The sequence below is a fragment of the Equus przewalskii genome, chromosome 15 (genome assembly GCF_037783145.1).
Source record: "Equus przewalskii isolate Varuska chromosome 15, EquPr2, whole genome shotgun sequence".
NCBI classification, from domain to species: Eukaryota; Metazoa; Chordata; class Mammalia; order Perissodactyla; family Equidae; genus Equus; species Equus przewalskii.
This window is the reverse complement of record NC_091845.1, coordinates 75011602-75035586: the sequence shown is the minus strand read 5'-3', so window position 1 is coordinate 75035586 and position 23985 is coordinate 75011602. Positions and strand designations below refer to the sequence as shown.

Genomic DNA, 23985 nt, shown 5'->3' with positions numbered 1-23985 from the left:
TGCCGTATTTTGTTTATCTGTTCATCCATTGATGGACGTTTGGGTTCTTTCCACCTTTTGGCTGTTGTTAATAATACTGCTGTGAACATGGCTTTATAAATACCTGTTGGAGTCCCTGCTTTTAATTCTTTTAGGTATATATCCAGAAGTGGAATTGCTGGATCGTACGGTGATTCTGTGTTTACATTTTTGAGGAACTACCACACTCTTCTACAGTGGTTACACCATTTACAGTCCCGCCAGAAATACACAAGGTTACAATCTCTCTACATCTTCGCCTGGATTTAGTTTATACTCTACCTTTGGTTTTGAGCAGTGGAATGTTAAGCATATTAATTTCCTTAAAAGAATGTTTATCATAGATTGTTTTCTAGTGGTTTTAGAAGTAATACAAATCCTCACGCTCTGCTATAAGGTCAGAACTGGTAAGAAAGTTGTCTTGTAGTTAAATTTTAGTGAGAGATCTTCGTGGGAATTAAAATTCTGGGGCCTTAAAAAGAATACGTTACCAGAAACTTATGGTTACTGTGTCTGTGTAACTTGGCTGTGATTTCTAATGTCCTAAGTACTTCACTTGGCTCAGGAGAAAGCTATGTGTTTTGATTACTAGGCAGGAATAACTGATCTTCCAGGATTGGACCAGATGATTAAATGAGCTAGAATGATTTTTTTCAAAGAGTACACTTGTTAACCTCTGAGACTGGAAATTTTATAAGGAGCTGGAGAAATTTTTATCTGCTGTTTACTGATACATTGTCTGTTTAACAGTTGGGAAAAGACATTCCTTCTGTGATGGATAATAGACAATAAAAGTTATTGAAGGAAAAAAATGTTGATGAGATTACTGCTTCTGCAGAGAGGTTTTTGAAGCTTTGTACCTTGTTTGCAGTTGTCAGCAAGTTTTGGAAATTTTTAAGTAAATCATATTCATTGTCTTCAACGTTGTTACAATAATTATGCTTTTCCTCGGTAAATGACATCTTTTAATTTGAAAAAGTTTACTTTAGAAGCTTCGTATGTTTTATGAACGTTATGAATAAACCGAGCGGTTTGTACTTGCCTTCCAGTTCTTGCTAGTTCCTCTTCCTCCAGTTCTTTGTCTTTGCCTGAGGGTTCTTTTTCTTTAGTATGCATTGAATGTTTACGCAGTTGAAAAAATGTTCATAAAGATTATATTGTTGAGTGCTTACTGTTTCTGGTACTTTGATAACATGCTTTTTGGTTTTACTCAGAAAATAACTGGTCAGATTGTCATATAGTCTGCCGTAGACAGTAAAGATATTGTGAAAGAAATTCTGGCTGTCTGCGTAGCGTGACCTTTCAAAACTGTTTTCTTTGCTGCAAGCATCTCACTTAGCCTTTTGACTGCCACATGACAGAGGAAGTAGTATATAAAGGGCAATATAAATGGCTGCCTTGTTGATCTCAATACAGTTTTCCAATATAAGAGCATGCTGAACAGTCACATACGTTAGTAAATATGGTTGTTTTATGTATGTGGAGGATGAACTAGTTTTATGTATAATACATAGAGTACATTTTAAGTATAATTTTATAAAATTTATAATGTCTAAAATTTAAATAGAAAATCATTTATGTTACTTAGAAAAAGGATATACTTTTTTTATTCAAAGTTTTAAGAATTATTGGTGAACAGAGATTATTATATACAGCTATGTCTACAAATCCACCTTTTTTTTTGATGAGGAAGTTTGGTCCTGAGCTAACATCCATTGCCAGTCTTGCTCTTTTTGCTGAAGAAGATTGTCACTGAGGTAACATCTGTGTCAGTCTTCCTCTATTTTATGTGGGATGCCACCACAGCGTGGCCTGACAGGTGCTAGGTCCGTGCCCTGGATCTGAACCTCCAAACCCCGGGCTACTGAAGCAGAGCATGCGAACTTAACGACTATGCCACTGGCTGGCCCCCAAATCCTCCATTTTTGTGGGCAAAGATTTTAAAGCAACTTTGGAGGCATCTTTCTGCTGTTCCTGAGCAGCAAAAAGAGGCTTCTTTAAAACTGTGAAGGGGCCTGGGGAACATGAGTAAACACCAGCCCGATTTTAAACTTTAATCTTATTTTCCACTAGTAGCTTGGCTCTATAATGTGTGTATGCATGTATTTATTCGCCATTCAGCACATAGTTAGTGAGGACATGTATCAGGCACTGTGTGGAACCCTGAAGATGAAAGAGCCTGTGCTTGTTATTCAGGAACTTACTATCTAGATGTCAGCAAGGGTGGCAAGAATAGAGTTTAGCAGGATCACAACTCCTAGCTCTACGTGCTAATGTTACTTCCCTCCTAGAACCTGGAGGTAGAGGCAAAGGTTAAAAGGAAAAGCAGTAGGGGCATGAGGATGGTCAGGATTCTTAGGTGGGAACAGTGCTGGAGGAGCAGCAACTGCAGGTGATAGGAAGAATCTGGAACTTTGATTTGGAAATTGCCTACACTAAGATCAGAGGAAGAGTGAAATGAGGAACGGGTCTCCGTTAAATGGGTTCTTCATGCCAGGTGCTGCCTAGGGGCTTTATATATGTTACCACTGTTAATCCATTAAAAAAGTGTGAAATTTAGCCTATATAGGAGAGCATATGTAGAAGCATATATAGAAGCTTCTATAGCATTTATAGAAGAGCACGTGAAAACTTAAATTTATAATTTAGAGAACAATAAAAAATAAAACCTCTCTGCATAACAGCCAGGACAATCGTATGTGTCTTCCTCTATCATTTCTCCCTCCCCCTCCCCAAGCTACACTTTGTTGCCTTTTTATTTTTTTGCTTTTCTTTATAACTTACCGTTTCTGTTTATTATCTCTGAATAGTATTTAACTTTGTATTTTTATTTAAGTAAATGGAATCTATTGTATATATTCTTTTTTGATTTTTTTCTCTTGCATTGTAAGGTTTATTCATTGTGATGTGCATAGCTATATTTTGTTAATTTTCCATATTGTAAAATAGTCATACATTTATTGATTCATTCTATAAATGTGTATTTAGATTATATCTAGCTTTTAGATATGAAAAATTCCACAATGAGCATTCATGCACCTGTGACATCATCAGATGAGAGTTTTCCATGTATACCTAGTAATGGAATTTTTGATGCCAGACTCTTTGGAAGAGGTTGAATCCGTTTATTCTCCCACCAGCAGTGATCTATGAAAAGGCATATCATTGTGGTTTTCATTTACATTTCCTTGGTGACTGATGAGGTTGAAGATTTTTTCCTGGTATATCTATGGGTTTTTTTGGCTTCTGTGAAATTTCTGTTTAATTATTTTGCCCATTGTTCTGTTGGGTTTGTGTTCTTTACATAATTCATTTTCTCACTATAACTTATAAAAATAGTTTATTTGATCAGTTTTTATTCACCTATTTATTTTTTTATTTTGTTTGTTTACTTATTTTTGGAAGATTAGTCCTGAGCTAACATCTGCTGCCAGTCCTCCTCTTGTTGCTGAGGAAGACTGACCCTGAGCTAACATCTGTGCCCATCTTCCTCTCCTTTATATGTGGATTGCTTACCACAGCATGGCTTGCCAAGCTGTGCCATGTCTGTACGTGGGAGCTGAACCTGCAAACCCCGGGCCACTGCAGCGGAATGTGCAAACTTAACTGCTGCGTCACTGGGCTGGTCCTTATTCACCTATTGAACATTCTTCATTGGATTTTTTCTTATTTTTTGCATCAACAGCAGCTCTTTAAAATGGCCTACCAGAATCTGGATCTAGCCAGCCTCTTCAGTACCATTCTGCCTCTGTTTTCTGCCTCTCTCTGTTCTTAATGGGCATCTTTGAATTCCCCAAATGCGTAAGATTTCTTAGGTCTTTGTATATGTTCTTTCTTCCTTTGCCTAGATAATTTCCTTTGTTCCTTCAAGTCTGTATTAAAGTATCCCCTTTCCTTGGAAAGCACTCTTGGCTTTACCTGACTCAAATTCATGTATTTTGTGCCTCTACATTTATTTATGAAAAATATAGTAGTTCTAGTCAGATGACTAGTCAGAAGGAGAAAGAGAGCTGTCAATATGTTTATTTCTACCAGGAGATTAAAAAATGCATTGCACAAAGTGATAAACAAGGGTAAAAACTGTTGAGTTTAAATGAGTGAATGATTTGCTGGTGTCATAATGGTCTCATCAATGTTGTCCCCCCACTACACTTCATAATTCTGTTTTCTGTTCGGATGGAGAAGGGTGATAAGGAACACACAGTGGTAGAGTAGACGGGGCAGTGGTCTGAATGTGACTGAGGAAGGATACGTGGGTTTTAATCATGGCCTTGCAGCTACCTAAGCTGTGTGTTTGACTACATTAATGAAGTACAAATTGCTGTAACAGACTGAAAATGAATAATGGCTCAAACACAATAAATGTCTATCTTTTACTCATGAAACATTCTAGGGTGGATGGTCCTTTTTGGTGGGTGGTTCTCTTTTAGGTGGTTCTTTCCATCTCATGACTCTTTCATCTGTGACCAGTGGAAGAGGAAAGAGAAGCTAGGCAGCACACCAACTTTCTTAAAGACCTCACCTGAAGTGGCACAGATCATTTCCACTCAACATTCCACTGGAGAGAACTTAGTACATGACCACTTCTTACTGCATAGGAGGTTGGAATGTCTGGTCTGCCGAGTGCCCAGCCACAATCCCATAACTGTGGAAGGAGAAAAACAGTCTCTGCCACAGTGGCCTTGGGAAAGTCATCCTATTTCTGTAGCTCTAAGGTCTCAAGGTATAAATAAGGGATCTATACTGAGAAGATTTATAACACACACACCCTTCTTCCTTAGAGATTAAATTTAAAAAAGGCACAAGGAAAGCGTTTCCGTTGTGTCTCCATTCACCGTGTTCCAATGTAATTTTGAAGAAACGTGAGATGCTAAAGCTGGTTTCCATCACTGTTGGCTCCTTGTTGTCACAATCAGACTACTCATAGCTCTGTAGCTTTATCTAGGTCCTGGGTACAAACTGCATCGTGGTCTTATAGTGAATGGAAGCTTCTTATGTGAGATAAAATAATTCTGAGGTTATGTGTTTGTGCCAAGTTATAGGTAAATATATTAGTTGGTTTTGAAAAATTAAGAGCTTGTTTAAATATTCTACATTTTCTTTGGAACATATAAGGATTTTAAATATACTTATAAACATCTAATTAAGGAAGCTAACTAGAGGTTACATCATTTATTCATAAATTTGGACTCAAGTTTCAGCAGTTATGATTTCAAGGAAGTTGTCTTGATAGTTTTTGTAACTGAAGTTTGATATGTCAAAGTTGGGTAATGGAAGTTTCATTTTTATATAAAGACATTTTTAAAAAACTCATTTAACATATACCTCTCTCTTTTTTGAAACGATAGCAGCATTAAGATTATCATAGGTAATTTAATTTTAGCTTTTAGTTCTCAGTTCTATTTAAATTTCAGTAAAATTTTGGTCTGAGTGATTCTTATTTCAGAAGTTAACTTGTTTGCTAATATACTGAAGGTGTTTGTATATAAGAAGGAAATATTTCTTATGAGAAAGCCCTTGAGAAAAATCTATATTTAAGAAAATGTATGTATGTGTGTGTAACGTTTTTTTTAAAGAAGTGAATTAACTTTTGGCTGTAGTAGTTGCATGATTTGATCTTGTAATCTAATAGATCATGCTCCAGTTACCTATTGCTGTAACAAACTAACCCCAAACTTAGTGGTGTAAAACGTCCATTTTGTTATGCCCTTGGTATGTAGTCAGGAATTTGGACAAAGCACAGCAGGGTCACCTTATCTCTGGTCCCTGATGTCTGGGCCTCAGTGGAGAAACTCAAAGCCTGAGGACAGGAGTCATGAAGGCTTCTTCACTCAGAAGTCTGGCTTTTGGTGCCGGTAGTCAGTTGAAGTTGGTCAGAACACCTACACATGGCTCATAGAATGAGCATTTCACAAGCAAGTGCTGTAAGATGTGGCAAGTGGAAGATATCAGTTTCTTAAACTTGGATCCAGAAACTAGTAGAGTGTTACTTCTGCTTTATTAAATTGGTCAAGCAGTCACAGAGCTCAGATTCAAGGGGAGGGAGCATAGGCTTCACTTCTCAATAGGGGGAGTGTAAAAGAACTTGGGGGTCTGCTTTAAAATTCTTCCAGGTCATTAGGAAAAACTCTTTTATCGGGTAATTACAAGTCTTTTGGAGCTAGTTTTCAGTACTCTATTAAATTATTTGCATTCTTAAACCTGTCTCTCATTGCTAATGTTTTAGCCAATACGTTTTAAATTCCTTGAGAGTACCCCTTCAGTTTCCGGATGGTGTCAGTTTTGAAGCTGAGAAGTAAAACCAAATGGACCTCTAGTAGTAGCTCTTACTTAAAAACAAAAAAACAAGAGAAAACATATAGGTTGGTTTTAATAGCTGCATTCAATCAGGAAACGTATTTTTAATTGTTTAGCTGTTGTGTTAGTGGTATGAAATTGATACTAATGACTTTTCTAATTTATTTGCTCTGTTAGTCAGTAATTCATTTGTGACAGTAGGTGATGTGAGTGGAATGAATGAGTAAAATGAAAATCCCCAACAAAGCAATATTTTAAATGGTATATTAAAAATTAAAGGAGAGATAAAAATAATGCTGTCTTAATGCCAACAAATTGGACCACCTAAAAGAAATGGATATATTCCTAGAAACATAGAACCTACCACAACTGAATCACGAGGAAATAAAATATCTGAACAGACCGTTTACTAGTAAGGAGATTGAATCAGTAATCAAAAACAAACAAACAAACAAAAGTCCAGGACAGATAACTTCACTGGTGAATTCTATCAAACTTTTCAAGAAGACTTATTGCCAGTCCTTCTCGAACTCTTCCAAAAAATTGAAGAGGAGAGAATACTTCCAAACTCATTTAACAAGACCAACACTACCCTGTTACCAAAATCAGACAAGGAAATCACAAGAAAAGAAAACCACACGCCAGTAGCTCTGATGAACATAGATGCATAAGTTCTCAACAAAATATTAGCAAACCAAATTCAACAGTGTATTAAAAAGATCATACACCATGACCAATGGGATTTATTCCAAGGATGAGAGATGGTTCAACACCCGTAAATCAATCAATGTGAAACACCACATCAACAATATGAAGGTTGAAGATCATGTGATCATCTCAAAAGATGCAGAAAAACCATTTGACAAAATTCAATATCCATTCATGATAAAAACTCTCTACAAAGTAGGTATAGAGGGAATGTACCTCAACATAATAAAGGCCGTATATGACAAGCCCACAGATAACATCATACTCAATGGTGAAAATCTGAAAGCTTTTCCTCTTAAGATTAGGAACAAGACAAGGATGCCCACTCTTGCCACTTTTTTTAGCGTAGTTTTGAAAGTCCTAGCCTAGAGTATTTAGGCAAGAAAAAGAAAAGGTATTCAAATGAGAAGTGGTAAAATTGTCACTATTTGCAGATGACATGATATTATATGTAGAAAACTCGGAAGACTCCACCAAAAACCTGTTAGAATTAACAAATGAATTGAGTAAAGTTGGAGGGTACAAAAATCTGTTGTGTTTCTATACACTGTTGACAAACTATCAGAGGGAGAAATTAAGGAAACAATCCCATTTACAATTGCATTAAAAAGAATAAAATACCTAGGAATAAATTTAACCAAGGAAGTGAAACCCTGTACACCAAAAACTATAAGACGTTTATGAAAGAAATTGAAGAAGACAAAAGTAACTGGAAAGATACCTCATGCTAATTGATTGGAAGAATTAATGTCGTTAAAATGTCTGTACTACCCAAAGTAGTCTACAGAGTCAATGCAATCCCTATCAATCCCAGTGGCATTTTTCACAGAAATAGAACAAATAATTTTAAAATTTGTATGGGACCTTGAAAGCCTCCAGATAACCAAAGCAATCTTAAGATAGAAGAACAAAGCTGGAGGCATCATACTTCCTGATTTCAAACTATATACAAAGCTATAGTGATCAAAACATTATGGTATTGCCATAAAAACAGAGACATAGATCAATGGATTAGAATAGAGAGCTCAGAAATAAACCCATGCGTATGTGTTCAATTAATTTACGACAAAGGAGCCAAGAATATATAATGGGGAACGGACAGTCTCTTCAATAGATGGTGTAGGGAAAACTGGAAAGCTACATGAGAAACAGTGAAACTGGACCCACTATCTTATACCATATGCAAAAATTAACTCAATGGGTTAAATACTTGAGCATAAGAAGCCATATACTGAAACCATAAACTCCTAGAAGAAAACATAGACAGTAAGCTCCTTCACGTTGGTCTTGGTGATGATGTTTTGGATTTGACACCAAAAGCAAAGGCAACAAAAGCAAAAATAAACAAGTGGGACTACATCAAACTGAAAAGCTTCTGCACAGCAAAGGAAACCATCAACAAAATCAAAAGACAACCTAATGAATGAGAGAAAATATTTGCAAGTCATATATCTGATTAGTGGTTAATATCCAAAATATATAAAGAACTCATACAACCTAATAGCAAAAAAAAAAAAAAAAAAAAAATTCGATTAAAAAATGAGCAGAGGTTCTGAACAGACAGTTTTCCAAAAGAGACATACAGATGACCAACAGGTAAATGAAAAGGTGCTCAACATTGTTAATCATCAGGGAAGTGCAAATTAAAACCACAATGAGATAGCACCTCACACCTGTTAGAATGACTGTTATCAAAAAGACAAGAAATAATTACTGGCAAGGATGTGGAGAAAAGCGAACCTTTGGGCACTGTTGGTAGGAATGTAAATTGGTGCAGCCACTGTGCAAAAGTGGAGGTTTCTCAAACAATTAAAAATAGAACTACCATATCATCCAGGAATTCCACTTCTCAGTGTATATGGTAAGGAAACAAAAACACTACCTTGAAAAGATATCTGCACCCCATGTTCATTGCAGCATTATTTACAACAGCCAAGATGTGGAAGCAGCCTAAGTTTCCATTGATGGATGAATGGATAAAGACAATGTGGGGCATATATACAATGGAATAATATCTAGCTATATAAAAGAAGGAAACCTTGCCATTTACGATAATATGGATGGAAATTGAGGGTATTATGCTAAGTGAAGTAAGACAGAGAAAGACAAATACCATAAGATCTCATTTATATGTGGAATCTAAACGCCCCTCCCCAAAACCAAACCCCCCTGAACTCATAGATACAGTGAACACTTGGTGCCACAGGCAGGGGGTGGGGATGGGCAAAATGGGTGAAGGTGGTCAAAAGGTACAAACTTATAAAATAAGTCATGGGGATGTAACGTACAGCATAGTGACTATAGTTTATAATACTATGTATTTGAAAGTAATAGAGTAGATCCTAAAAGTTCTCATCAGAAGAAAAAAAATGCTTTAAAAATAATGTTTTATTTGAGGTTTTCTAAACAAAATATGATTTATAGATTAAGTAATGTTATAAATTAAATATGGGATAATATCTGAAAGCTGAGTTTGAAGCATAAATGAAGATTTCAGATCTTTTGGGAACCTAGACATAGTGACCTGTGATGATTTGTTCTACTCCAAACCATGTAGCTCCCAGTACTCGTTCTGTTGTGCACAGGTCATAGGCTGGGGCAGTGAGGCACTGAAATGGTTTCATGACAGTGATACAGTGGTGCTGACTTAACTTTTCAGGTGAGGTCTCCTGATACCCAGGCACTACCTTCCAAACCCCTTTGTGAAGTTCAAGCAGGTACTCCATACTTCCCTTTCCCACTATTTTGGCCTTGTCTCGTGTGGTTGAGGCTATGTGGGGGTTGAGGTGGAAAACGCAACCTGCCTTATAAGCCTTCACTATCTTTCTCTGTTTTATTCTCCCCAGTGGCCTAAGAAGGAGCATCATCTCAATGAAACAGCAGACATATCTCCCATCTATCTCAACAGACCTGTGTGCTCTGACTCAGACTGGGTTGCAAACTGCTCTGTTTTATTTTTGAAATCCCCTTTTCCTCAAATCAAGTGTGTGATATGGTGTCTTAAACAGAATGAGTACTTACTTATTAACCTGAAGTCCAATCATTTTTTTCTGTCTTCCTCTCTTGATCAAGGTCTAGCACTGAGATGACACTATCAGCCTGCCTCTCCTGACTTATAGTGTTTTCTAGAGAGAAAAGGCAGTGAAAGAAGAGTTAGGCACCAGGACAGATCTCTTTTCCTAGGTGTTTATTTCTTTTTTTTAATTCCCAGTTTATGTCACTAGTGAAGGGGAAATGAAAGCTACACACAGAAGCATTTTGTCATTCATGGCTGGATAGCTTAGGAGGAAAATTGGTCTCCAGGGAGAAGCTTTAAAACAGACAAACAAATACTTCATAGACCTAACTTAAACCAGTGTGTGATGGAGTAATCCTGAAATGGCTTGGGAGAAATGCCAGCTTTATAGGCTGCTTCTTTAATTTTTATGTATAACTTATCTTAAAATGATGGCAGACAGAAATAACTAAAAGGTTCAGAGCCTGGAATAGTGCTTTTTCTATAGCTGTAAGCTATTTAAAATTCTTCTCATGTTACTGCTTGCCATCCAGAAGGCATTCTGGCACTTGTTCAGTTCCTAGATGTGAGAGCTGTTGGTTGATTACTCACCAGCATCACCATACACTTGTACAGTTTGGCTCATGACTCAGCCTCACAGCACTTACTTGTGGGTACCCTTTGCTATATAGTCATTCCTGATTGTCATGATGTCGCTTGTTATAAAACAAGTACCAGAATTGATTGGTTACCATTTCTGGGATGAAGGTTTGTTGACGTTCAAAAGAACACTGCAGTTAGTCTGTTGGATCTCGTGCCACTGAAGTGAGAAAGAGAAGCTGTCGTCTAGACAATAAAACTTTTGTTTAAAATATATACGTGCATGATAGGTACAAAAGTGTATCCAATAAGCCAGAAGTATTTGCTTGACTCCTCTACTATTAACTAAAATGATTAAAAAAGCAAAAAGGGCTTACCCCAGAAGTCAGAGCTGTGGAGAGAAGTTGAGGAGAGGGAGGGGAGTACTGTCTGGTAGGAACACCCAAGGAGACTCGGAGATGCTGGCAGTGTTGTGTTTCTTGACCTGGGCAGTGGTTTGCTTTACAATAGGTATTTTCTTTTCAATAATTCATTGGGTACTTTTTTATGTATTATTTTAAACAATAAAAATGTTTAAAAATAGGAAATACTTGGCCATCATGTAGGAGAATTCCCTCAACTGTATCTTCAAAGGCGGAGATCACCATATTTTGTACTAGTTATCAGTAGTAAGTCTCTGTCCTATTAATTTTGTCTATTTAGGAAAATAAGCACTTTTACTGTAAAATATGGTTATGGTCAACCAGCGATTGAAATAGGCTTAACAGTTAGTTCCTGTGCCCAAATACTATTCATTTGGGCTTCAGGAAGAGAAGGCACAGGGTGGTGGGCGAATGTAGTAGGGATGAAAAATATCATTCTTGGAAATATATATCCAGTTAGAATAACTTTATCTCTTGTTGATAAGCATGATTGAACATTTAGATTAGAAGAGAAGATGGCAGACTGAAAACTAGAACACTGAAAAATTAGCATTACTTAATAAAAAACTATTTAAATTAAGACTATTTAAACTTAAATGGAATATCTTAAAGAGGATAGTAGTGTAGTTTGGAATAATGAGGTGATGACTTTTATTTTTTATAATCTTTTTAGGAAGATTATTAACATTCTTTAGACCTGGGAATCTGCTGAATTAAAATTTCTTCATCAGCCCATTTGGTCTGAAGAAATAATACCAATAATGTTCCCCTTCCCCATTGGAGTACTGTTGTTATGGATTATGTATCTAAATTTCTGTTTTTCTTTTTCTTTTTCTTTTTTTTTGAGGAAGATTAGCCCTGAGCTAACATCTGCTGCCAATCCTCCTCTTTTTGCTGAGGAAGATTGGCCCTGAGCTAACATCCATGCCCATCTTCCTCTACTTTATACGTGGGACACCTACTACAGCCTGGCTTAACAAGCAGTGTGTAGGTCCGCACTTGGGATTCAAACTGGCGAACTCCGGGCCACCGAAGCAGACTGTGCAAACTTAACCATTGCGCCCCCGGGTGGGCCCCTAAATTTCTGTTTATCTGACTGTAGTGATTTTTAAAAAGCTGTTGGGAGTGTGGGTGTTACCTGAAATTCTCTGATACCTTTTAAGTAAATAATGCTAATTTATATGACTTGTTTCAAATCTTAATGTTTGTTTAGTGATTATCAGTAGAAAGAGCAAGAAAAAAGTAGGATAAAAGTATGAATTGCAGAGCACCCTGTGGTGTGATGTTCCCTCTGCATTTTGAGATTCATTGCATTTCCAAACCTGTCCTAAGGCATAGATTCCTGCTGAGATTCTCCTGCTCTGGATCACCTTCAAAATTTAATCTGGAGTGAAAATCGTCTAGAAACCTCAGTGTAGAAAAACTGGGTTGCATTCCTCAGACCTCAGAGAGACGTCAGGCCTCTAGAATTAGCCTTGACTGTCACTGATTTTGGAGAGTCCTAAATCATTACCACATAGAAATCCTCAATAGAGAAAGACATGTTACCAATTAGAAATGAAAACGCTGATGCTCCAGAATCGGCAATGAATAGCAATAGTTAATTAAGTTAAATTAATTAATTTTTTAAACATAATGCCTTTTGGGGCCAGCCCGGTAGCGCCGCAGTGAAGTTCACACATTCCGCTTCTCGGTGGCCCGGGGTTCGCCGATTCGGATCCCGGGTGCAGACATGGCACTGCTTGGCATGCCATGCTGTGGTAGGCGTCCCACATATAAAGTAGAGGAAGATGGGCACGGATGTTAGCTCAGGGCCAGGCTTCCTCAGCAAAAAAAGAGCAGGATTAGCAGATGTTAGGTCAGGGTTAATCTTCCTCAAAAAGAAAAAACCAAGATAAAAAAATAAACACAATGCCTTTTATTTGAATACCGAATACATTCTGTCAGTGCACAGAGTATGCTGAGAATGGAATTTTTTTTTAATAGTTCCTTTATTTTATTTTTCTTATTGTAGTAACATGAGAATGGAATTTTTTAATAGAAAAAATAATGGCAGCAATACAATTAAAATAGAAAAAATATAATTTCTAATATAATACAAATGACAGATACGTTAGCATTCTGTGAAGGCCATGTAGGGCATTCCATTGTCTGATAAGCTGTAGTTTAATTTAAAATTATTTCAGATAAGTATTTGGAATTGGAATTTTTTTTCCTTGGAAAACAAGATTTTATTGCAATGTGTCTTAGAAATTTAAGTGCTCCATTTTATCACAATGAAAATTATTCTCAAAGCAGATATTCTCTAAGATAACAAAGTATTCAGTTTATTTGTATACCATAGTATATTAAAAGTTACAAAGCCTAAGATAAGCAAGAAACAGGTCAGGAAAACACAACTCAGAATTCTAACATTTTTACATGGTATCATTCATTATGAAATGCAAAAAGGCTATTAATGTTTAAGTGGAATGATCTCTAACCTATAAATTATACTCGTGTGACCAAACACATACAGAAATATAGATTCCAGTAAATATTAAAAGTTTGATTTTATAAGTAATCAGAGAAATGCAAATTAACTCATGAGAACGTTTTTACTTTTAGATAATTAACTAAGATTAAAAAACTCTAGGGGGCCAGCCTGGTGGCATAGTGGTTAAGTTTGCATGCTCCACTTCGACGGCCCAGCGTTTGCAGGTTTGGATCCCTGGCGCAGACCTACACACTGCTTATCAAGCCATACTGTGGCAGCATCCCACATACAAAAAACAGGAAGATTGGCACAGATGTTAGTTCAGGGACAGAGTTCCTCAAGCAAAAAGAGGAGGATTTTCAACAGATATTAGATCAGGGCCAATTTTCCTCACCAGAAATAACAAAAAAGCTCTATTATAATCCTGCTAATGGACACTTTGTACATCCATTAATGCAGTGGGAATACAAATTGGTAAAACCTTTCTAGAAAGTACCTTTCTAGGAAGTTTGCCAATATGTATGAAGAAGCTTAAGGAAGTTTATACCAGTGATTCTAAACCTTATTCGATCCAAACCCCTTTTTTGTGGTATGTTTTGTAATACTTGTTTTACTATATTAAAATGAAATTCTTTTCTTTTCTTTTAAAGATTTTATTTTTTTTCCTTTTTCTTCCAAAGCCCCCCGCTACATAATTGTGTATTTTTAGTTGTGGGTCCTTCTAGTTGTGGCATGTGGGATGCCGCCTCAGCATGACTTAATGAGCCGTGCCATGTCCGCACCCAGGATCAGAACTGGCGAAACTCTGGTCCAGCGAAGCAGAGCGTGGGAACTTAACCACTCGGCCACGGGGCTGGCTCCCTCCTTAAAATGAAATTTATAGATAATATAATCTACCTGCACATATAATAAGAGAAATATAATGCTTTAACTGTAATTTAAAGGAAGGTGAGTTGTGATGAAAAGATAATATGCTTTTCAATATGTAAATACTCAGGTGGGACTGTAGTAGAGCAGAGTCAGATGCTCATATCTACATAGATCACTGTGACTGCAGTGACTGCAAGTAAAGACTGACACAGGGATGTTGTGTTGGCAACTTAAATTCCGTAAGTAGTACATGTAGCTGCTGCTTTTGATTGTATCTCCTGGCTCACAACATAAACTAAATGAAAAGTCCTTGCTCTGGTTACACGGCTTTTCATTCATAAACAGAACAGAAGGTCATTGAGCACTTCTCCCTCAGGAACCATGATAGATGCTCCAGGTGTTTTGGCCTTCATAAAACGAAATTTCTACTAATATACACACATAGTAGGAATTGCTCTGTCATATTGTATGTTATTGATATGATGCAGTGTCCGGTATTGTAATTTGATAAAGGAATATTCCAGTAGCTCATTTTGCTTTCTCTCTGAGCATTGTCATTAACCTTATCATTGGTTTTAGAACCTTTTTAGTAGTTGTGTAAATTGTATTTGTTTTGCCACAAGGGATGTAACTTTGAATTTTGCCCCTCTAATTTTGGTAACTTCTGTGAATTGTTTTTGAGCCATTGATCCTAAGATGAATGATGCAACACAATAGTAACAATAAATATTTAACAAAAGTGAACTTTCTAACAAAAATGAAGTAAAAATACATTTGCTAAGACTAGAAATTAAGAGAAATTAAACAACATAGCTTTGCTAATACAAGACTCTTTTGTAGGATTTCTGTAGAAACTATAATTGATTTTTGGAAAAGTATGTGAGCAAACCACCTGGTAGGTCACTAGAGACCACCTTTTGAGGAACACTGCTCTAATTCCTTTCACACCAAGCAATCAGGGCTCATGATTGTTTGCTGTGAATAGGAGGCATGGCTGCTCCTTTCATTGGAAAGAAACAGGTCTTATTGTAAATTAATGTTACTCATCAATTATTGAGTACTTTTTATATGTCAAGTGCTTTGCAAGGTACTTTTCTGTATGTGCTGTTTTATTTAATCCTTACCTAACTCTGCAAGGTAGATATTACCAATCTTGTTCGTAAATTAGGAAGCTGAGGGTCAGAGAGGTTAAGTAAGTTATCTACGTTTATACAGTCTACGCTGTACAACAAAACGCATAGGTGAGACTATGTTATGTAAAGGACCTCTTAGTGTTTCAATAATAAAATCTCTGTATGTCTCGTCCAATGTTGGTGAGCCTTATACTAGATTACAGTGAATGATAGAATGAAAAATTAAATACTTGAGAACTATTTTATAAAATTAGAGATTTTAAACCATTCAAAATTAGGAAAAGTAACATTTATATAGTGAATAATTTTATCTGAGGTGATTCATTTAATTGGATTTTAAATTTTGTTTGGGAACTTGTCTTTTAAGACCCAAAGACAATAATCTGTCTTTTGGAGGGGAAACTTTAGTAACAATATATATTTTATTTAAATTTGGTACTATTTTAATTTTAGATATATAATTTCTTCTTCAGGATATTTGCTGTGATGGGTACCAGCTGTTTGTGCATTGTAGACTGCTTGTTGGAAAAAGTTTTAAAAGAGAGGAATGCCTTAAGCAAGACAGGAGTTAGTTTTGTCTGTGTCTAGATTAGCCACGGAAGTCATTTTGGTATATATATGTATATTTAAAACACTTTTTTTTTTTTTAAGATTTTATTTTTTCCTTTTTCTCTCCAAAGCACCCCTGGTACATAGTTGTGTATTTTTAGTTGTGGGTCCCTCTAGTTGTGGCATGTGGGACGCCACCTCAGCATGGCCTGATGAGCGGTGCCATGTCCACGCCCAGGATCCGAACCGGCGAAACCCTGGCTGCCGAAGTGGAGTGTGAGAACTTAACCACTCGGCCATGGGGCTGGCCCCTATTTTGGCATATTAAGTGTATGTGTTGTGGTTTTAAAAAACTGCTTGGCATTCATGGACATTGAAATAAATCTGGCTTATAATAAACTTGTTTCACAGAGGCATACTAAATATTTATGAATGTATTCTGTTTATAGTTAGGTTAAGTACTAAGAATCCAAATCTGCAGTTTAGAAATACTAACGAACACATACATATTAAGAATAGATAGACTAGCTCTAACCTGAGTCTGTCCTTTGGACTATTGAAAGTGTCCTCAGTAATAGAACTTTTAAAGAAGTATATAAGCTGTATGCCCTCATTAATGAAACATTGAAAAAAGGAAATATTTATTTATAACTATTTTTGAACTACATTAGTGTATTTCTTTCCAGTCTTTAATTTTTGTACATTAGGTTGTACTCAATGGTTTTTTTCCTTTTTACAGTAAATAGAATTCTAATTATACTTTTGGACTGTTTTCTATTTTGCTTTTTTCATGTCATTTATAGACATTTCCATAGTATTGTACACGCTTGACAAGCTTCAGTTTACATGGCTGCTTAATATGCCATCAAGTGGATATATCATTGTTTATCTAAATATTTCTTCATGTTTGGACAATTAGGTTAGTTGCAAGTTTGTCATATTTGTATATTTTGCTTTGTACATAAAAGTTTTTTTGTGTTGAAGTTTTCTTTTTCTGAGGAAGAGCCGCCTTGAGCTAACATCTGTTGCCAATCTTCCTCTTTATGCTTGAGGAAGATTTTCCCTGAGCTAACATCTGTGCTGATCTCCCTCTGTTTTGTATGTGGGATGCGGCCACAGCATGGGCACTGCCAAGTGGTATAGGTCTGCACCTGGGAACTGAACACGGGCTCCCAAAGCAGAACATGCTGAATTCAACCACTCAACCAGGGTCACGGGGCTGGACCCCATTTTCAAGTTTTTAAATGCGTAAGTTATATAATTGAAATTACTGAGTTAGTAGGTATAAAATTTTTCAAGGCTTAGTACATATTTGCAAATATTTTCTAAAAGCAGTTTAGAGTGCTGTGTTCTATTCGAAAGGATAAATTTAAATGTTATTTCAGTATAAATGATAGAGATATATAATGTTTAGCAATTGTTCCTTAGTAATTTGTAGAATTACTTTAGAGATATCTCCTATATATAATTGCAGTGATTCAGATAAAATAACCATCTTTAAAAAATGAAGTGATAGATTGTTCAGTTTTTCAGTGCTCAGTATAATGCATACTTCACTGTAAACAAATCAGTAGTTAAGGCTGATTTGTTGTCTTTGAACAATGGAGGCAGGAAGACTAAAGCCCAGATGAATCAAGATCCCATCGCTTAAGTTGTTTGATTGAATCCTAAAGGTTGAGATAGTAAATGCAGTGCTCGTCATAGTGCATGGGCCCTTCCAGTGCTAATGTTCTGTTCTTTTATGACCATTCACTTTTCTTCTAGCTATATATTGTATAATAGGAAAGAGAGAAATACTAGGTAAATACTATTGCATTTAATTTTTAAAAAATTCCCTGTCAATTTCTCTTAAAATTTCTTCCGTTATTTCCAAAGTAGTTTTTAGTTGAACTTGTTTATCTGTCTAACAAGTTTATGTTGGTTTCTGCTCATCATTTGATGTAAAGAGAGAAAAATCCAGTGACTCTGCTGGCACATTACTAGAAAAGCTGAGAACATTTTATTTTTTAGTTTTTTTGCTGAGGAAGATTGGCTGTGAGCTAACATCTGTTGTCAGTCTTCCTCTTTTTGCTGAGGAAGATTGTCCCTGTGCTTACATCTGTGCCCATCTTCCTCTATTTTGTATGTGGGACACTGCCACAGCATGGGTTCATGAGCTGTGCATAGGTCTGCACCCAGGATCTGAACCTGCGAACCCTGGGCTACTGAAGCAGAGCACAAGAACTTAACCACTGTGCTACTGGGCCTGCCCCACTGAGAATGTTTAAACCCTTTCCTCTCTTTCTGCCAGTTAACAAGTGACAGGATATGGGTTTGTAATTATAGTCTAAAGGTTTAGTTTGAGCTAATTGTCACTGCCGAAGTTCCTTTGCCCTTTGATAGCTTCCTTGGAAAGTTGTTATAGTCATTTTGTGCTTGTCCTCAGCCTTTGATCATTTGCTTAGATGCTCAAACAAAAGAGTGATAAAAGACTGAGGATCTTTTGGGCTAGGTAACCCTGTGAAGAATATTTCCTTTAAAGAGAAAAGAAAGAAAAAAAATAAAGGTAAAAATGAGTTAAAAAATATGCTAATTGGCTTGGGAAAAAATCTGACTTTTGGTCCTGGGTCTGCCTATGTGTCATCCTAGATAATTTATTCAATCTCTCTGGGCCTTAGTTTTCTTATCTTTAAAATGGGAAGGGTCTGCAACTCCTCAGGCACCTCCCAATCTGAAACTCTGAGTTACTTCTCAGGCTGGACTCTTGTGTGTGGTGCTCCTTACAAAATAAGGGTAACCAAGGGAAATAGTAACCAGAATATATTTTATTTTCAATTGTGTGTCAGTAATTTTATTTTCTTCAAAATATCTCTACAAAAGATTTATCCTTTAGCAGTTGGTTTCGTTACTCATTTGTTTAGCAACTGTGCCACAGTTTTAGGTCTGACAAAGGACATGCTTTTTTCATTACAGTACAGCACATTTTGTGAGTATGCCCTCCTCTTGATATCTACCTTAAAGTGTTGTGCGTGACGCTCTGAAGAGCTACAAGTTACCCAGTGGTTTTAGTTAAACCACCTCATCAGTAAGTTTGTTTTCTAAGGGTCTTGCAGACTAAGAGCTAGTTATACTGGCCTTAATTTCTCTGATCAGTTAAGGGGCTAAAGATTTCTTGACTTAGAGCTTCTTTTACCTCTCAAGAACTAGCCAAAGACAATGTAGTCAAATACAAGAAACCATTGATTGGCAAGTAGAAATGTATGCTAAGTTATGTTCTTTACTATTTTAAGTACATACTATAATTAGGTCTGGATAAATTATGGAGACTCCATTACTAATTTGCTTGTCTTTTCATATTATAAAGTGTCTTCCTAAGGGCAGCAGTTTTCAGTTTTGACGATATTCAACTTATCAATTTTCTATTTTATGAATTGTGCTTATGATGTTATATTTAAGAACTCTGCCTAATACAAGATCACAAGATTTTTTTTTCCCGAGGAAGATTAGCCCTGAGCTAACTGCTGCCAATCCTCCTCTTTTTGCTGAGGAAGACTGGCCCTGAGCTAACATCCGTGCCCATCTTCCTCTACTTTATATGTGGGACGCCTACCACAGCATGGCTGTTGCCAAGCGGAGCCATGTCCGCACCCGGGATCTGAACCGGCGAACCCTGGGCTGCCGAAGTGGAACGTGCGCACTTAACTGCTGTGCCATTGAGCCGGCCCCAAGATTACAAGATTTTCTTCTCTGTTTTCTTCTAGAGTTTTTGGGTTTACATTTAGACGTATGATCCAGTTTGAGTTAACTTTTATTTTTGGTGTGAGATGGATTGAGGTTCATTTTCTTAACATATGGATGTCTAGTTATTCCAACACCATTTGTTGAAAAGACTGTCCTTTTTCTCATCAAATTACCTTTACATCTTTGAAATCAGCTGTTCATTCTCTTTTTCAAAAGTGAAATAATTTAGGGGCTGGCCCGGTGGAGCAGTGGTTAAGTTCACACGTTCTGCTTTGGTGGCCCGGGGTTTGCCAGTTCAGATCCCTGGTGTGGACATGGCACTGCTTGGGAAGCCATGCTTTTGGCAGGTGTCCCACATATAAAGTAAAGGAAAATGGGCATGGATGTTAGCTCAGGGCCAGTCTTCCTAAGGAAAAAGAGGAGGATTGGCAGCAGATGTTAGCTCAAGGCTAAGCTTCCTCAAGAAAAAAAAAAAGGGATAATTTAAAGCAAATACCAAAAATAATGTTATTTTACCTCTACATATACTTTCATTATGCATCTCTAACTGATAAGGACTGATTTTTAGAAACATAACAAACATTCCATTATTGTAGGCCACAAAGTTAACAATACATCCTTAAAATTATCTAGTATTCAATACATATTTAAGTTTCCCTAATTGCTTCAAAGATGGTTTTTTATAGTTGATTTGTTCAAATCAGCATTGGCTTTGGCTATGTCTCCCATGTGTTCTTTTATTCTTTAACAGTCCTTCCACCACCTTCTTTCTTTCTTTTCCTGTTATTGTTTTATCGATGATCCCACATTTTGGGATCATCAACTGATTGCTTCCTTGAAGTGTAAAACTCGCTCCTCTATTCCCTATAAACTGGTCGATAGATTAGATCTAGACACTTGATTAGGTTCAAGTTCAGTTTGTTTTTTTTTAAGCCAAGTATACCGTATAGATGGTGGTTAGTATTCCCTGTTGTATTATAGGAGGAGACACATAGTGTTTGGATTATTCAGAGGGTTTAGGTGGTGTCAACCTCATATGTTAGTTGTAAAGTTCCTCATCATCCTTTCACCATATTTTGTAAGTTATTTTAGCATACATTAATGACTGTTGCCTAGATTATTTCATTAGAGGTTGTAAAATGGCAATTTCCTAATTTTATCATTCTTTTTGCATTTACTATCTAAAGTTCTAAAAATTAAGAAAAAAAGAAAAGAACTTGCCCTCATCACTTATTTGGTTATCCTGGAATAGTTTGTACAAGCAGATTAAATGTTTGATTTACTTCCCCATTCTTTACCAATTTTCAAAATAATTAGTTGGTCTTAGCAGTCTCCAGTGGTGACCAATAACGGATTGGTTTGTTTTTTGTATCATTATTAAGTTACATATTTGTATATATTTGATGTATTTCAATCCATGCATGATATTATTTTTGATGCTCAAAAATGCTTCAAGTTGGTTCCTGTCTCTTTTGGCATGACACTTTCATTCTTTGAATAAATGAGATTTGAACCTTGGTTCATTTAACTTCAATGCCTATGTTCTTCCCATTAGTATTGTTTGCCTTTTTGAAAGAAGCCCTTAAGGAATAGATGAGACTTAAACGGCACAGTTGAAGGGTGCATTTGTTGGGATAGGGGTTTGATACCAGGAGTGTCAACATATATATGAACATAGGTGTAGCAGCAGTAAGGCAAAAGGCACTTGTGGCACAAGGGGCTGGGCTGTGGAGTGGTAGGCCAATCCGAGGAAGATAGGCCAGAGACATAGCACAGAGAGCCCTGCCAGCTGGGCTGAGGGATTTCGTCTTTTTAATACTTAGGTGGTGGGTCATGGGACTAAGTTCATGACATTTTGTTTCTCACATAAGATTGATAGAAAATTATTTTTGAAAGAAGGCCCTCTTAATTGCCATTTTCATTGAAGTTGGCAGAGAAAAACTCAGCCAAAGAGGCCATTATCATCTAAGTAAACTCTGGAAAGTATTACCTGTTATGTGGTTGGTAACTGAATTTCTCAGGACCTATAATCCTTGAAGCTTTTCATTTTTCACATGTGATATACTTTTGTTGAATCTGAGTCAGTGTGGTGTATACGTATAATTTATGTAGTTATAATCAAAAGTATATATAAATGATTTCTGGTCACTTACTCCTGCTTGATTTAATTGGTCTCCTGTTACATTATTGACTATATTAAAATCCAAGGACTAATTATGGATTGGTGGGCTTTATCATATTTTAGTATAAAATTTGGCTGATTATCTGTCTGACTTAGTTTTACTTACGATTCTAGGGCCCCATGGTTATGAATGTGCTTCAACTTCATGATGCCTCCTGCTATGGCAGACAGCCTTGACATCTGGTCAGTGGATTCACAGATAGTATCTGATGGCTCCATACGTGTGGATTTCCTTTTACCCACTGGGATTTATATCCAGTTGGACGTACCTCGGGAAGCTCCCATTTCCTATATTAAACAGGTATGTTAATAGTTGGAATTTCTATAAATGTAGTTAACTTACTATATCACTTAGAGGAACATGTTCTTCTGTTATAGAAAATGTTATTAATGTAAATCATGTGGTAAATTTGAGGGAAGTTTAACCTTTAGGTCATTGCATTTTAAAGATTTTGATATGTGCTTTGTGTTATGTGACATAAAACATAGGCATTCTCCCACTTTTAACTAATTTTCTCTGAGGAACCTTTGCCCTGAGCTAACATCTGTGCCAATCTTCCTCTATTTTGTATGTAGGTTGTCACCAGAGCATGGCTGCCAGTGAGTGGTGTTGGCCCACACCCGGGACCTACCTGTGCCGAAGCAGAGTGCCAAACTTAACCACTAGGCCAGGGGACCCACCCCTTAATTTTTTTTTTTTTTTTTAAGATTTTATTGTTTTTATTTTTCCTTCTTCTTCCCAAAGTCCCCCAGTACATAGTTGTGTAATTTAGTTGTGAGTCTTCCTAGTTGTGGCATGTGAGACGCTGTCTCAGTGTCGCCTGATGAGTGATGCTAGGTTCGTGCCCAGGATCTGAACTGGCGAAACCCTGGGCCGCCAAAGCAGAGTGTGTGAACTTAATCACTCTGCCATGGGGCCGGCCCCTTAATTTTCTTTTTTGAACTATATGTGATACCTGAATTAAGAACAATTGGCTTCTGTTAGCTAGTTTGTAATGCTTTTCAGGTTATTAAAAGGAATTTGGCATTGTCAAAGAAGATTTTATTTTGAATTAAAATCTTTATAATTACTGTCTTTGAACTTGTTATATTTTTTCCATGTGATTTTTGGTTACTTGTCTCTTCTTCTTCTTCCCTTCCCACCCCCACTACTTTTCATGGTGACTGGGGGAAGAAAAAGTTTTCTACCATTCACTAGATTTTTCCTCCCAGTAATGAATGGTATGTCCCCATTTGGAAGCAAATTCTTTTAAATATCAAGGCTTGACTGTTATGTTTTGTTGGATTATTTTTTCAAGTGAATTAATGAGTGCCATTGGTTTGTGAAGACTATGATATATAAATAAAATTGTTTTTCTAAGCTTTCTCTTTAATGTTTTCCAAATAACTAGACCCAATATGAAAATCAGGGGTTATGATATTTTTAAGAGAACGTATTTATGGTAAACTTTTTTAAAGCTCTTGACTTTGGACAGCCTCTTAACTCTTTTCCAGTCTTCTTTTTCAGGGAGACATAAGAATTCGAAAACTGCATGATCCTTGAAGTAAAAAAAAAAGAGAGAGAATTGTTTTATGCACCCCACATGTGCAGAGAATACTTAGGTTTATAGTCACCAGTGACAGCTGTGGAGCCTGTGGCTATACCTGAAGCTGGATTAACCATTGATACCCGCCCCCCCTTTTGTTTTTTATTGTTATAGAATAGGCACAACATAAAATTTACCATTGGAGTTGTTTTTAGGTGCACAGTTTTGTGGCATTAAGTACATTCACAGTGTTGCCCAGCCATCACCACTGTACACTTCTGGCACTTTTCATTAAATAATAAACTCTGTACTCATTAAATAATAAACTTCCCCTTCTCCCAGTCCCTGGTAATCTCTAGTCTAGTTCCTGTCTCAATGAATTTGTCTTTTCTAGCTACTTCATGTAAGTGGAATCATACAATGGTTGTCCTTTTGTGTCTGGCTTGTTTGACTTAGCATAATATTTTAAAAGTTCATCCATGTTGTAAC

The 23985-nt window shown here is 36.6% G+C and overlaps 1 protein-coding gene across 2 annotated transcripts in view; it reads left to right on the top strand.

The window, feature by feature from the left end:
* The window catches only part of PIK3CB (phosphatidylinositol-4,5-bisphosphate 3-kinase catalytic subunit beta), a 168002-nt gene that overhangs the window by 46031 nt on the left and 97986 nt on the right, over positions 1–23985 (top strand). For both annotated transcript variants that reach the window (XM_070577567.1, XM_070577568.1), the window contains exon 2: positions 22085–22271. In XM_070577567.1, the coding sequence (XP_070433668.1) occupies positions 22101–22271 (171 nt within the window). In that variant the 5' untranslated portion in view covers positions 22085–22100. The remainder of the gene's footprint in view (positions 1–22084; positions 22272–23985) is intronic.